Genomic DNA, 17,083 nt, shown 5'->3' with positions numbered 1-17,083 from the left:
CATTACCCTAAAGTGCCCTAAAAGCTTATTTCTGTTGCAGGCTTAGTTTATAGCACCATTTTAGTCTAGATTACATAATAGTACACGTTGAACGTGACTTTGTAAAAAAACTTTCTTTTTAATAATTTTTTCTGCTTGTTTAAAGTAGTACACATATAACATATATTGCATACATTACAAATTCTTCATTGACATTTGCATTTATTGCATATATTATATTTGATAGTTACGTATACGCTCAAATATTTTTATTTCTATGAATTTAAATCTTTTTTAGAAGACTTCAAAGTTGCCGATGTATAATCGGAAACGACTATTAAAGATGGTCCCTTTAAGCTTGGGGCATATGGTGGTTATTTAATTGCATTTTTATACTCTTTTTTTTATGTGTTACAAAAAAATAAAAAGTTATTATTTTCCCTATTTTTGATATATAAATATTGTGTGACTTATTGGGGTAGTTAGACCATTTTGTTTCTTTCCTCTTCCTATCATTAGTTTCTCTCTCGAACTCTTCTTTTCTTTTTTAAAAATAATGGAAAAAGCAAGTAAGCATTTTAACTTCCCATTTCTTTAAAAAAAAATAATTGATAAATTTACGTGGGATTCGTATTGACCAGCCATCGCTGAGATTCGAACCCGGCTCACCTCATTGGGAGGTGAAATGAAAGCAACTCACATTAAATGCGTTTCACATATTCAAATTCAGGGTTGCCACAGGCAACAAAAATGCTACTATTTTCAGCATGAGGCGACTATGCAACTTTTTTTGCCTGAAAAGGCTAAAAAAGCAACTATTTTCAGAAAAAGGAGACTTTTCTGTACTCCTAGCAATGTTTTTTTTTTAGCATAAATTGGGTTGAAAACCTGCAGCCCGTGAAATCTTCTAAATACACTGAATTTCTTTCTTTGAAAAATAAAAATAATGAAATTTTAAAAAATTAAATAAATAATTAAAACATTAAAAAATAGAAAATTTTAGATTGCAGATTTGAGTCATCACTTTTTAATGCGTTCAATTTGCACAGATTCTGTCGTAAGTCTATTTCGTTTCTCGATCGCCTTTTCAACGGTTATTGCTACGAAATTCTGCATGATTTTTAAAAAACCCAATTTTTAATTCGATATATATATATATATATATATATATATATATATATATATATATATATATATATATATATATATATATATATATATATATATATATATATATATATATATATATATATATATATATATATATATATATTTGCTAAATCAATTATTGATAAAAGGGAAAATATCTCAGAAAAAGTGTGTTTTTTTAATAAAAAAGTATTTTTTGAATAAATTCTAGTAATGAAAAGTGTTTAATTTTCTGCAAATATACTAATTTTTTTTAATACAAAATTTTAGAGCTAGCACACTAACGTGTATATAAAATTTATCATATTTGCCACCAACTTGACTAAATGGATCATGATATATGACAATTAAGTCATTTAATAAAATTTTAGTCTTATTTTTGCTGAATTTTTGTTCTTATTTAGGCAACTATTTTCATAGTTTTCGGCAACTATTTTCATGCTTTAGGCTACTAAAAGCAACTATTTTGTTCAATTTTATTCTGTGACAGCCCTGAAATTGTGAAGGTCTTGGCCCCTCACATGTTGGGCACATGCCACGAATGCCCTCCAATCAATCAGTTCCTGAATGCATGTACCCATAACAGTAAGTATTCTGAGAAATTTTTATATCAGAATGAAATTTCATTAAGCAATACTTTATATTGATATGCTGTTCCCCCTTTTTATGCGTATGAAAGAGGGTAAAAGAGACCCAAATTTTTACTCGACTGGCAAACCTTTAAAATATAACTACTATTGTTTTTCATATTTTTTTATAAAACAAAAAAATCATCCTCATTTGTTGCAAGGAATATAAACAGAGTATAAAATAATATTTCTCACCTCTTCTGTTAACAAAGAGTTCATAAAGTTCAATTGTTCTATTTCCACTTCTAAAGTAATGGATTGTTCTTCGCTTTCTACAAGTTTTCGTTGAGCAAGCGATAAATCCTGACGTAAAGAATTATTTTCTGATTTTAGAGATTTAATATTATCCTTCATAGATTTGATTTCTAATTCTGCTTCATTTACTTCAGTTTCTATATTTTCTACAATGTTATTCAGCATTAAGAATATCTGAAAAGTAAAAATAGAGCAGAAAATTTATGTTATTTTTTAAAAATTTAATAGCGTAATAAATTTTTTTTATCATATTATAAAAATTATGTTGCACGAATTTAAAAACATTATATATAACGGGGTTTGCGAGGGAAATTCGAACACATCATCAAGATTAAAACTGCAGTGGAACCCATGCTGAAAATATCGCCGAAAGAGGCTAGGGACGCTTCCGTATTATGACCTGCTTAAAAGCACACAAAGAAACAGTTCATAATAGCAAAGTGCCCCTAGCGGCGTTTGACGACCTTTCCGGGCATTTTTTTTTCAATTTTAATTCTGAGGATGTGCCCTAACACCCCTGAAAGTTTGTCGCAGCATTTATGCGACCCCTTGTTGTTTATAACGTTTTTAAACTTGTACATTTCGACAAAAAAAATAGACTAAAAATGTCATTAAGAAAGTAGTTTGGAGAAAGAAACCGGTTGCAGATTTGAAATCAGTGATCAGCAAAGACATAGGTGAAGAAGGCTAGCTTCCGTGGTCATAATGTAAACCAGTCCCCAAAGGTTCAGTGCGGTCCCTGTGTATAAAGAAAAAAAAATATTTAAGAGAACGCAGTTGAAGTTCTTGAAACGGGTTTTCCCCCTCCTCTCCTTCCAAACACTACTGGGGTTGGGGAGAAGACGAAAAGTTTTCTCTTTTATTTATTTTCGGTTTGTTCTGCAATTTTACACCATTGATAAATGGTTCCTGTATTGTTAATAAAGATATTACTCTGAGAATACATTTATACCATCCATGTTAATTAAATCTGCTAACACAGTATTTTGGCATAAAAAGAAAGACTAAAATGGTGGGAGGTCGCTCACCCAAATATACATGTAAGAGTTGCCCAACAACCGGTTCACAAGTGACGTACTTCCTGGCAGTCACTTTGCTTCCTATGCGCATGCGCTGGATCTGATGCATGATGCTCTGTTGTTGTTGACGTATGCCTGTTTAGGCAGAAGGGGTGCGATTGTTCTTTTTTTCCAGTGGCGCCATCTATGGCCAAGAATTCGACTTCTGCCACACCATACGTCACACCCGTTTATAGGGCGAACCCATTCATACATCCATTCATTCATCCACAGATCGTAATTTTGACCTGAATCAGAGAACGATCTATCTCCAATCCAGTACCCCCAGAGGTATTGATTTGTTATGGGAACATGGAGGACTTCTGCGACTCGACAGATTTAACGTGCATCAGCCACTTTACTACACGGGGAGTCTTCGGCCAGGAGGGGTTCGAACCCATGAACTCTCGGACATGGGCCCAGCGCCCTGCCGACCATGCTATCCCGGCCCATGATGCTCTGTTAAATCTGAGTATATTGCTCACCCTGTTAGTTGTCACCACGGTTCCAAAATTTAGGATTTTAAAAATACGTTACCTAATTAAAAATTGATCTTAACCAAGGAAAACCTTTAATTTTAGTGAATGAGAACAGATGGGACGCTGCCTTTCTATTTTCTATAAACTAGAGTAACTTTGAATCTGTTTCCTGCCAACAAGCTCAGAAAATTGAGTGCCGTGTCAACGAAATTCAGCCACGATTATGCGAAGTGGTCATTAAAAATTTCAACAAAAAAATGCGCGTGTGGCAGTAAAATCTCCTCATATTGCCCAATATGTTATTCCATACATATTTCTTACTGTATACTTAATAAATGAATAAAAAATTAACAATTTTTATAAAAAAATCTGTAATTTTTATCAAATCTACTTTTTACATAAATTTTGGAATATACTGTTGAACTAAATAATAAATTTATCTTTTATTTTATGGCCGCCGGGATAGCCAGGTTGGCAGGGGGCTGGGTGAGAACGGGTGTCACAAAGTCCTCCATGTTCCATAACAAATCAATACCTCTAAGGATACTGAATTGGAGATTAATCGTTCGCTGGTTCCGGTTAAAATTACGATCTGTGGACGAATGAATGGATGTATGAATGGGTCCTCCTTAAAAAAAGGTGTGATGTATGGGTGAGGCCATAGATGGCGCCACTGGAAAACAAGAACAATCGCACCCCCTGTTCCTTAATGGCCGATGACAACAACAACATTATTTTATGATAAATATTTGGAAATTAAATTGGAATTATTAGTTATTAATGAAACTTGCATTCCAAATAATTATTTCTCTTACCTGTGAATCAGCTAGTCCTCGCTCAATTGCAACTAAATTCTTCTTTAAGACATCAACTTTTTGTTGAATTAATGAATTTTTATCATCACCATTCTCACTTAAAGTTGGCAATTGTTCTAAGAGTTGGTTTAAAATTTTCTTGTACTCATCGTGTAAGTTTTCGAGATATTCCATGGATTGCTTAGTTTCCGCAACAATTTTGCTCCTTTCTATTGAAGGTTGCGTGACCTCTGCATTCCTAGAAAAGAAAAGTATAAATATTTAATTCAAAGCTCTAATTATTAATACTTTTCAGTTTAAATTTTGAACACAAGAATAAGAAAATAATTCAGTACCTTGGTTGATTGTTTAGTAGTTTAATGAAATTTGAGACAGTTAAAAATACAGTGGAATTTATCTATAACGGAATCGATTGGTTCCAGTTGAAAAATTCGCTATCGAGAAAATTTCGTTATACAGAGTTTAAAGACTTTTGCAGTTATTTAAGCAATAAAATTTTTAATAGATGTTGTAAGTTTAAAAATATATAATTATGTCTTTTAATAAAAATAAAGTAATAAGAGGAGTATTCGATACTAAAATATATAATTTTAACTCTAAGTACTATATTACTTAGATTTGAATTGTTATGTATTATTGATGAATGAATTATACAAGTACAGTGCACTCTCGATTATCCGGGTTAATCACCGGGACAGGTCGCACGGACAATCGAAAAACACAGATAATCCGAAAACTCCTTTTATTAAAGAAAAATTTAATATCAGTGCAAAAAATATAAAAATTACAGACATTTGCATGCATAACATCAAACTAGGAATTTTCCTTATTAAAAAATGTGTAATGCATCTTCGCCATACATCGATACACATATTTTGCGAACCGCAGTAACGTCACCGTAATCAAATCCTCCCATATAATCTAATAAAATTTCCACAGAGCAGCAGAATGAGAAATTGTATTTCATTCATTTACTACATCTTCGGCATCAGTTACTATCATCACTATTTGATTTAACAACATAACGATGAGTATTTGACATCAGTCAAATACTGGAAGCCAGGCTCACATGCATCACTTTGATAGCAATCTTCTAAATTTTCCTCATAAAGAATTTCGAAATATTAGATCTCTTTTGCTTGTTCGAGAATACTGTTATCATATTTTTCTTGAACATCTTAAGAGAATTGTTCATCAAGCGGTATCATCTTTCTCCACGATCGTGATAACGTAGACGATTTTCCATATCATCCATAACGTAGACGATTTGTTCCATATACTGCAATACAATAACGAATATTGCTTCCAAAAATTTGGTAGTGTTATAACTTCATGAATCAAATTTTCTTAATCTTGAAAATGTTTCTCTTTATATTTTTTGTGTGACTTCGGAATGAGCACGGATAATCCGTAAACCGGATAATCCGAGCACGGATAATCGAGAGTGTACTGTAGTGCCAGAAACAGATAATTTACAAATAAGAGTGTACAAAAATGCGGAATGATTGCCCAGAAATTAAAACTAAAATTGACGAAAATCGAAATTCAATTGAATTTCAGAATTGACGAAAATCGAAATTCAATTGAATTCCAGAATTGACGAAAATCGAAATTCAATTGAATTCCAGAATTGACGAAAATCGAAATTCAATCGAATTTCAGAATTGACGGAAATCGAAATTCAATTGAATTCCAGAATTGACGAAAATCGAAATTCAATCGAATTCCAGAATTTACGAAAATCGAAATTCAATCGAATTCCAGAATTGACGAAAATCGAAAAGACAAATATCTGAAAAATTCCAAAAATGATGAAAATAGAAATAACATGTGTCTGAAAAAACTGTCATATGTTGACAACCACTTTATAAAAAATGTGAGTTTTGCATGCATATTAATCTTCAGTTTTAAAATTCATATAAATATCATTACAATAAATATATTTTTGTAAATTGAATTTTAAAATACTTTATTTTACTTTAAACAACTCTGTATTTTTGGGGCAGCTATTTTTTCTAACTCATCGTTCTTATTTCCTTTCTTGAAAGTAGTTTAGATGTAGGAAGAAATATTAGTCATAAAAGTCAAGTAGAAAGATAGTATACGAGAAAGTCATGTACCAAATCAAATAAAGAAAGAGAAACTGGAAATACATACCAATGTGTTGCTTTTTTCCCTTTCCATTTGAATAGACGCATCTTGGCCCCAGAAAACATAACAATTCGATCTATATTATCATTACAGATCACCTGCAAGAATAATGGAACATTTAAAAAGCAAAATACTACAATTGTCCTCAAAATCCGTCAAGAACAAGAAATATCCGCTCTATTACTCAATCGTATTTTCGTTCCAAGAAAAATGAATTTTTACAAAACAATTTGAGGGGAAAAAAAAGGCAAACGATATTTAAAATAAAAAAAGAGAGTTGATATTGTCTGCAAAGAGAAAAAAAAATGCTAAGAATGAAGGTTAACTACATTTTTAACCTCGTTCAAACAAATTAAAATCAGTATTTCACATCATTTTTGTAAAAAAATTCTTTTTTTAATTAAAAAGTAGTTTGAGTTGCTTTTTTCTGCCTTTTAGTTTACTTTTTTTTATATTTTGAGTTTTTTTAAAAAAAAATTTTTTATTTTATAGTTTTGTTTAATTATCAATGTTGATAATTGTTTTCTTATGGATGAATTAAAATTTAAATAAGATTAGATCACAGATTTCCGTATTATTATTTTGAGAAATGTTCGAAAATAGTTTAACGTATAAATTTCTTCGAATCTGTGCAATTCTATTAAAATCATTACTTGGGAATTAGTGCAGTTTCCACTTACGATGGTGATATTATATCATTAATATTAAAGGAGTACATTATTGTATACATATGTAAATTAGAATGAAATTCTAATTTAATTAGAATGAAACTTAGAAATTTTTTGCATTGATGTGAATATGGATGGAATAAGCTTTCGCAGACTTGAAATTGGTGTTTTGTTTACGAATACTAGTTTTTTTAGTCAACAGCTCCATTTTTTTGGCAAACTGTGCTACTAAGTTTGAAATTTGGTGTGAATGTATAATTGGCTTATTATACTGAATGTAGCAAACTGTGTTCTTTTCCTTCTGATGTTTTAAAAGAATTTTGAAATCGTCTGTTTTTTTGGAATCGTCTGTTTTTTCTTGTTTTTTTTTTTTTGGAATCGTCTGTTTTTTTTTGTTTCATAAAACTTATTTGCTTACCATTTAATAACTTTGGTTACTCATCTTGTGCAACAAATCTAAACTTTCATCTCTGAATTTATTTTGGATGTTCTCTTCTTCTATCTAAAATATTAAAAAAATTATTATTAATAAATAAAATATTAACTATATGAGGTAACTACTCAAGCCTTGCTCTGCTCTCCTTATTTTACGAAACAAAAAAGTGCGGTTTCTAAGCTAAGAAGATGTTTAAATAATCTGAAAAAGGCATTTTTTACTCTATTTTTTCAGTCTGTCAATTGAAAAAAAAATTTTTTTTCCTTATTTTTCAATGTCACCAAGAAAATAAACACGTTCAAAATGACAATATGAAACTCGAACGGTGCACAAAAAACGGCTTATATCTAAGATTTTTTTAATGCACGTTTATGTATGTTTTTAATGTATGTTTTCTCAGTTTTCAACCGATTTCGTTCAAATTTTGTGTTTTGCCACAAGGGGGTAGACGGAGCAGGAGTAATGTTTACGTAAGATACTAAGATCCTTTTATTCTCATTTTGTTTTAAATTACAAAAAAACGTAACAGAGAAGATTGGAAAAAATTACACTTGGAATAAATTGATATTTTTTTTCAAGGAATTTCAGATGTCAAGAATTTAAACTACAGAATGAAAGTATGAAAGATTCCTAAAGAATATTTTTCTCAACTTTTCATAAAATGAATTTTTTTTACATTAAAATGAAATATATTTTTTTGTGAAAAGTTAAGTTTTTATATTTGATTAAATCCACATATGAGATATCTATATTTTATAGCCGTTATTGAACAACCGACCCAATATTTGAGTTTACGACTACCAATGTGCAACTCCGTAGCCGTGTAGTTTTGAACCCAATCCAAAAGACAAGGGAACTCTTGGATAAAGCTATGGGAGAAATTGTCTTCGTGGCGAACTTTTTGATAGAACTAACCCGCATTTGCATTACATGGAGAGGAAAACCACGAAAACTTCCCATGGTTCGGCAAGGAGACTCTAACCCATGATCCGGCTACCTTTGAGGATAGTTCTACGTCAGCACTGTGGTCGGTGCGAGGTGGGTGCGGAATTTGTTTCAACCAGACATATCTGGGATTCGAACCCAGGTCACCTAATTGGGAGGCAAGAGCTCGATACTCTGAACCAGAACGGCTTATGAGAAATCTATATTTAATTTTATAACCGTCGTTGAACAGCTGACCCAATTTTGGGTTTACGACTACTAATGTTCAACTCCGTAGCTTTGCTACTTTGAACCCAATCCAGAAAACAAGAAAACTCCTGGATCAAGTATTGGAAGAAATTTTACCTTCGTGGAGGACTTTTTGATGAAACTAACTCACATTTGCGTTAGATGGAGAGGTAAACCACGAAAACCTCCTACGTTTATCCTGACGGCACGGGGACCCATGATCCGTCTACCATTGAGGATATTTTACGTCAGCACTGTCGTCGATGCAAGCCGGGTGCGGGATTCGTATCGAGCAGTCATCGCTGAAATTCGAACCTGGTTCACCTCATTGGAAGATGAACGCTCTATCCCCTGAGCCACCATGAGATATGTATATTTAATATTTTATAACCGTTGTTGAACAGTCGACCCAATATTGGGTTTACGACTACTAATGTTCAACTCCATAACCTTGTAATTTTGAACCAATCCAGAAGACAAGGAAACTCTTTGATCAGTGCCCCCAGAGGTATGATTTATTATGGGAACATGGAAGACTTTGTAACTCGACAGATTTAACGTGCATCAGTCCCCATAATGGGATATGTATTGTAAAAGTTTAAGCTAAAGGCAAGGCTGGGGTAATTTGACTATACCACGTTTGCATGGCTCTTGTAATTTGCTTATTTTAGAAAGCCGCATTAATTTGCTTATATTGGCTGATAACAGATAGGGGCCGGCTAAATTGTCAAAACATGTTTATACGTAATATTTAAATTAACTCATAGATCTTAATAGCCTCAACCTGCGTTAACAAAATACGACATATTAAATCGAGTCATCTTACTACGATTGTTACCTAAAATTCAAGATTAAGGAAGCATAAATAAAAAGGATATTAGAATGAGAAAAGGATTAAATACAGTGAAAAAAGGAGTTGAAGACCTATGATAAAGAAGCAAACTATGTAGTCAAATAATCAAAACAAAAACCTCGATAAGAAATGTTCATGAACTTTATGGTATGGGTGATGTTCAACGATGCATAAAATTCACGTCATCTGTTGTTATCAGGTAATGACTCACTTGAACCCATGTCCCTGTCATCCTTTTTCTTCTTCTTTTTATTCGTTATTAAACAAGAAGAGTTAAATTCAGGATCTTGGAGCCAGTTTGTGATAAGGCCCCTGAACACATTGAACGCCACACTAATTTTACATGGCTTGCCCATCTGTCCACGGTAAATAACTACAAACTAAATTTGCAAATATTAGACGGATTTTGCTATTTTTAGAAGGTTTATCATGACATATCTGACAAAAGTGGTGAATTATATAAGCCTACGAATAATGTAGAAATAGTGGTGGATAAAAATCTACTAAATTGAATTTATTAAACCAAGAATCACAATAATTAAGTAAATTTTGAATAAATTTTCTGCAATTCCATAAAAGAGTGTAAATTTTTGCGGCCTAAGTGAAAGGCAGGGACAGATTCTAGCCTAGGCCCAATAGGCATGAGCCTAGGGTCCACAATTTCTGAGGGGCCTCAAAAATTAGCAAAAACTCTAATTAAAGGTGGTCTAGCTATGTATGTGTTGATTTAAGTACTAAATAAAAAATACTTACAGTTTACAATAAAAACAATTCAGCTAATCAGTGACTTTAAGCAAAAATCACTGATTTCAATTGTTTGTGGTCACCAAACTGTTTTTCATTCTGACATAACATTTTCTTAGAAAAATAATCTTCAATTGTCTGCTTTTAAAATTTCTTAGAATGTTTCTCTTGCATCATGCAGTTTAATACATTCTTTTTCATTATTAGGACTACTCTTCAGTAATTTAATTTCAAAGTATTTTGTAAGGGGCCCAGAAAATTCGGTGGGCCTTGGGCCTGACTTTGTCTTGATCGGTCCCTGGTGAAAGGTCAGTGTCAGCAATCGGTGGCAGACGCAGCCTAAATGTAATTTCAGTGTCAGCCACCAGTGGTTGACGCGGCCTAAATGTAATTTCAGTGTCAGACACCGGTGGCTGACGCGGCGCTCAACGTGTTAAATTTTACGAATGATTTTTTCTCCTTCCTTTCTGAAAAGGACGCTATAACGAGGGAGATACTTTTCAATTCAAAATCTCTAACACTTCCATTGGTATTTTAAAGTTTGGAGAAAAATAAGTTCAGTTAAAACCTCGAGTAAACAATAAAATTTTAATTCCAGAAACTTTTTTTTCAAAATTTCAGAAAAATAAATAATTTCCCGATTGCGTAATTCTAAGCAATCCTTCCATAATTTGATTGCATCTTGATGTTTTTAAACTTTTTTTTCAGCATCCGAAACTATATGGTTTACACTAAGCTTACCTGAATTCACTTTTTCTGTTATTTAAAATTTTAATTATTTGTGCTAGGGCCGGGGTAGCCTGGCTGGTAGGGTACTGGACTTCAGTTCGTAAGAACGGGAGTTCGAATTCAGCCAGCCGAAGACTCCCCGTCTAGTAAATAGTGACTGGTGCGCGTTAAAACTGTTAGGTCACAAAGTCCTCCATTCTCCCATTGCAAATTATACATCTGGGGTTACTGGATCGGAGATTGATCGTTCTCTTCGTCAAAGTTACGATCTGTGGATGTATGAATGGGTTCTCCCTATAAACGGGTGTGATGAATGGGTGTGGCAGAAGTCGAATTTTTAGTCATAGATGGTGCCACTGGAAAACAAGAACAATCGCACCCCGACTGCCCTAATAGCTTAGTCAGCAACAACAACAATTACTTGTGTAGATGAAAGAGAATTTGCAATGAAAAGTTTCTCCCATAGTATAGTGTCTGTTGCAAAATGGTTCAGTCTAGAATGGTGCAATGAATAAAAAAGCCGTATTTAATAACAATGAAATTTAATCACGTGAGGAATAAAACAAACACATATGGTGCTGTAATTAATATTTTTTTTTTCTATTTTTTCACCGGCGTTTAACAGCCGACCAATTTCGGTTTTATGACTATCAATGTTCAATTCCGCATCTTTGACCCCAACCCAGAAGAAAAGGGAACTGCTGGATCAAACATTGGGCCAAACTGACTTTTAAATGGAGCTAACCCGCATTTGTGTTACATGGAAAGTAAAGCCACGAAATCCTCCCACGCTTAGCCCGACGGCTAGGACATTCTAACTCAGGATCCGACTACCACTGAGGATATTTTACGTCAGTACTATGGTTCTTGCGAACCTAGCACAGATTTCGTATCGATCATTCTCCGCTGGAATTCGAACCTTAGACTTCTCCATTAATTTCCCAATAAGCCTTCCATTACAATCCATAGGCCACGACTCAAGCGCTAAATAATCATAATCATTATGTATGATCACAGCGCCCTCTATTGGTATGAAAAAAATTCGCAACAGTATCCTTTTAAAAGGCCTCTTTTCAACCCGACTAAACTTAACTGTTAAAGAGGAGTAAATGAGGAGTGCTAATTCTAAAAATGCTTTGAATAAATTTTGTTTAATTTTCTCAAAATCTTTATTATACTCCCCAGTATATTGCTAATGAAGAAAAATACAAGGTTGTTGTCCAGTTAGCGTAGGTTAAATAAAGCTAGCGTTGTTCTGGAATTTAACTAAAATTATACTAATAAAAATTCTGCAACTTAACTGTCAAAGAGGAGTAAATGGGGAATGCTAATTCTAAAAATACTTTAAATAAATTTTGCTTAATTTTCTCAAAATTTTTATTATACTCCCCAGTATCTTGCTAATAAAGCAAAATACAAGGTTGTTATCGTAAGTTAAATAAAGCTAGCGTTGTTCTGGAATTTAACTAAAATTATACGAATAAAATTCTGCAATCAATTCTGCTATATTTTGTAAGGTATTTTAATATTATACATTCCTCTATTTTGAGAGTTAAGATAAAAATCTTAGTTTTTGCGTAATTTACACAAGGGAAACTTTTCAGCGTTATACAATTATGTTCTGCGCTTTTTTTTTTTATAATTAATTTTCGACTCTTCAAACACACACTTTTTTGACTTATGTTTTCCAAAAAGATATGTTAAAAGTGGTGATTATGGAACATCGTTTTTTTTTTTTAGTTTATTTTGTGGAAGAATATCTGAAATTTATATTTATAATAAAAAATATTGATCAATACGATGAGAAGGAAAAGAACTGATAAATCATTTAAACAATTACACTGGGGAGCAAATTTTTGGTTGAATTTATACAAATACTTGATCTTGCCTAATACAGGCGTGGAGACATCAAATCTGAAATTTTTGCTCCTAAGGCTACTGATTTTTTAATGATATTTTTAATCTATTTATCGTTGAAATATACAGGTTTAAAATTTTTCATATGAAACAAGAGGTTGCGTGAATGTACCTAATGTAAACAAACTTCTAGGGGAGTTAAAGCACATCATCAAGGTTAAAATTGCATAGAATACAATGCCCAGAAATGCCGTCATACACAGCTAGGGGGGCTTCCCTATTATGGCCTGTTCAGAATCACAGTTCTTAATAGGGGAAGCGCCCTCAGTGTTTTGATGATGTACCCTAATTCCTCTAGAAATTTATCACGTTTATGTGATCCTCTGGTATAGATAACGCTTTTATACTTGTGCAATTTGACAAAAAAACAGACTAAAAATTTTGCTAAAAATAAATCTGTAGCTTAAATCGCAGAACTAACTTCAAAATTGAAATTACCGCACCCGAATCAGGCAAGATCAAATTTTTATATAAATGCAAAAAAATTTGAGTGTAATCCTTAACTATCTTGTTGTTATTTATTTATAAATTACTTTATAACTAACTTAGAATTTTCATTTCACAATGAAATAATTATGAATATATTGAAAAGAAGTAAACAATATTTCTTAAAAAGAAATTTTAAAAACATTTTAAACCCCCTATCGTCACAATAAATTTCCACAAGTCTGATTGAAATCTCTAATATTTGGATATTTGGTATATTTCATTAATTTATTAATTTACGAATCAAAACATATCTACTTAATTTAGAAACATGCAATGTAAGAAAAACATACAACTGAATTACGAAACTTTATTTACACTTTTTCAGTTTACTTTTTACAGATAATTTAAGATTTCTAAGGGAAATGTTTTTTTTTTATTGCATGCATGTTACTACATTATCATTTTTTTTTCTTTCCCTTTTGCATGGGATTTATATCTTAGATTTAGATTTTTCTTAGCAATTTACTTTTCTTTTTATTTCTACATATTCAGCAATTGTCAATGTGAAATAACAGTTGATAAAGTCAATAAAGAAGCGCATAAACAACATTTTAGAAGCCGTACAGTTTTTGTTACGAGTTTAAAATTTATACATAGTACACTAACGCTGTTTTACGTTACACTATACAGTAGTCACTTTTCGAAAATTAGAGATTTCGCAATTAACTAAAAAGAGTACAATTTTTTATTAATGATAAATTATAGCGAATCATTAATAAAAAGTACGATATTTTACTAGTGATACAGATAATTTAAGATTTCTAAGGGAATTTTTTTTTTTTTTTTTTTATTGCATGCATGTCATTACATTATTGAAAGTCATCTCTCTTATGGTCCATATATTAGAACCTTGATCAGTTTTTTTTTCTTTCCCTTTTGCGGGGGATTTATATCTTAAATTTAAATTATTCTTAGAGATTTATTTTTCTTTTTATTTCTATATATTCAGCAATTATCAGTGTGAAATAACAATTGATAAAGTCAATAAAGAAGCACATAAACAACATTTTAGAAGCCGTACGGTTTTTGTTACGAGCTTGAAATTTATACATAGTACACTAACGCTATTTTACATTACACTATACAATAATTACTTTTCAAAAATTAGTGATTTCGCAATTAACTAAAAAAATTGCGATTTTTTATATTAATGATAAATTATAATTAGTTGAAATTTTAGAAGGATTAAATTCCTTTTAAAATCTCATTCCTAATCCAAAAATTCGTTGATACAGTTACGACAACAAAGAATTAACACAAACGATGTAATAAAAGTTAATAAGACTGACAATTAAAACTTTACTTACTTTTTCAATTGTTCGTGCAGGTTAATATGCTTTGAAATGTATTCTATCTCGAACTGAAATATTTTGAACTTGTGTTAGAAAGCGAACTTTCTCTTCTTGCTTGAGCGGGTTTCCTCGGTCAACAGGTGTCTCTGTTTTACCTTTTCTGAGTAATTCTACACATCAGTGACTTTACCTTTTACTCACTATTTATAGGTCAATTTCGCAAAATAAACAGGTTTACGGAAATTATGGATGGTAGATAATTATTAAGTGGTGCAGCAATAATATATCATTTTCCGGATCTTAAAAAGATAATTACAATATTTTCAGTTGCATTTCGAGAGAAATAATTTTAAATTTTTTTTAAATATTTTATTCAATTTTTCAATCTCAGAAAAGATTTTATTCAAACTGCTTTAATTCTTTGGTGCACAGGTTAATTCTTTGTCGATAATTTTAATTTCTCTTTAGAAATATTATCAACATTAAAGTTTTGAATATGCGTTGTTAATAGAGCTATGGCGTTGCACAGTGGGCCAGCATCCAAGGTTTCGTGGCCAAAGTTAGTATTTCGATAAAATGTGTTTCAAAATTTGGGGGTTTTTATGTTCAGGTAAATTGAATACACAGTTGAAATTTTGTAATACACTAAAAATATCCAAAAAAAAACAAAATGGCGGCTGAAATGGCGAGCAAGAATAAAAAAAATAATATAGTACGTTTAAATAATTAAATATATAACAATGAAAATATAATAATTTTCATAATTTTATATTAAAAATGAAAAGCAAATTGTATTTCCGAAGTAATATTACAAAATAACGGGAATTAATTACAAAATAACGCGAAAACATGAAAAAAAAAACATAATTTTTGTTTTTCGGTATATTTAGTCCACCTTTGCAATACAGGCAAGTCCCGCAGTGGACTGATCGTTAAGACACGGTTCCCAGCAGATCACCGAAATCAAGCATCACTGGCTACAGTCAGTGTGCGGGTGGGTAACCACTTGGATCAGTCTGCGTAGGGACCGAGGGTGTGCGGTATTGGTCCTCGTTAAACTGTTCCACCGTAAAGTGCTCGACTTCGCGTGCAGGTCGTCGGACTACCGAAGCGGGGGTGCCATCTACTCTGCAGAGGATCAAAATTGTAATGGCATGTCTTCGGATCATCCTCAGGGGTGCTTCCCAGACCGTCGCCAATAGCCCATCATGCAGCTCTAGTGCGACGCAAATTAACTACAACAAGAACAACAGCAATACAGGCAAGGTGGGGCAGGTTTTTTCGAAAGAAGAAACATCAAAGAAGACAACAAAAAAAGTTTAGCTAATTACCTCTTGGAGCTTTTTGGAACTAAGTTTCGAAAGTCATTCAAACATTGTAAAATGTCGAATGATAAGATATTAACTATAAGTTTGTCAAGAGTATTAACTAATCCAACTAACTGAAAAATTGTACTATAATTTCAGACTAATTACTCTGATAAAAATGTAACAGTAAGGTGAAATTCCTATATATATTTCTGAAATAAAAATTTAAAAGTTAAATTTAAAAAAAAAAATTTAACATATTTTTCATTGCATTGTTGTCTCGTCGGTTCAAAAAGTAAATAATAATGTTTGGAATGATTACGAATACTTAATTTGGGCTATATTAAAACTGCCTACACATATTTTAGTTCAAAATTTAATTTTTGACTTTTGACCAAAGATCATGGTCTTCTGGCCCACAGTGCGTTGGCTAAGAGAATTTAGTAGAGTAAAAGAAAAAAAAATGAAAAAAATTCTCTAGACATCAATTCTGGTTTGTTAATAGCTAGACCCTATTTGTTAAGCGAAGAAAATAAGTCTTTGATTTTATGAAAATTATTTAGACAAGTATTTATAGTTATGTGAACTAAAATATTACTTGAACAAATATAATGACCATCATTTAAACTAAAACTTGTTAAAAAAATATCAATTTTGTTATATTTACTAAATAAATTAACTAACAAAAGAGATGAACTCATCGCATCTCATAACTAATTATGTTATAAAATAAAATTAGAGCTTAAATGAAATATCTATAATTTTAATCGCACGTAAAAAAAAGAAAAAAATAGAAATAGAAATTTTGAACAACATTTTTGAATTATCATTTACTTATGAATGCCATTTTTAACATTTACTTTTTCATGAATTCAGTGAAAGTTTAAATCAAGCATAAACCGGGTTCGAAGTTGGAGTCGAGCTCTCGGAAAGTTCTGGAATAGGAGTCAGACATATTAA

At 31.7% G+C, this 17,083-nt stretch overlaps 1 protein-coding gene across 1 annotated transcript in view; it reads right to left on the bottom strand.

Annotated features, from left to right (window-relative positions):
* LOC107440933 (kinesin light chain) overlaps window positions 1-14,995 on the bottom strand; it is a 33,475-nt gene extending 18,480 nt beyond the window's left edge. The window contains exons 1-5 of the mRNA XM_043040994.3: window positions 14,832-14,995; window positions 7,602-7,685; window positions 6,522-6,613; window positions 4,365-4,602; window positions 1,953-2,186 (exon numbers count right to left, since the gene is read on the bottom strand). Of these exons, the coding sequence (XP_042896928.2) occupies window positions 1,953-2,186; window positions 4,365-4,602; window positions 6,522-6,613; window positions 7,602-7,604 (567 nt within the window). The 5' untranslated portion in view covers window positions 7,605-7,685; window positions 14,832-14,995. The remainder of the gene's footprint in view (window positions 1-1,952; window positions 2,187-4,364; window positions 4,603-6,521; window positions 6,614-7,601; window positions 7,686-14,831) is intronic.
* Window positions 14,996-17,083: the final 2,088 nt, after the last annotated feature.

Source organism: Parasteatoda tepidariorum, chromosome 12 (genome assembly GCF_982258835.1).
Source record: "Parasteatoda tepidariorum strain Cologne lab strain chromosome 12, Ptep-v5.0, whole genome shotgun sequence".
In the NCBI taxonomy this organism is placed as follows: Eukaryota; Metazoa; Arthropoda; class Arachnida; order Araneae; family Theridiidae; genus Parasteatoda; species Parasteatoda tepidariorum.
The sequence above is the reverse complement of the archived record's forward strand: the minus strand, read 5'-3'. Positions and strand labels throughout refer to the sequence as shown.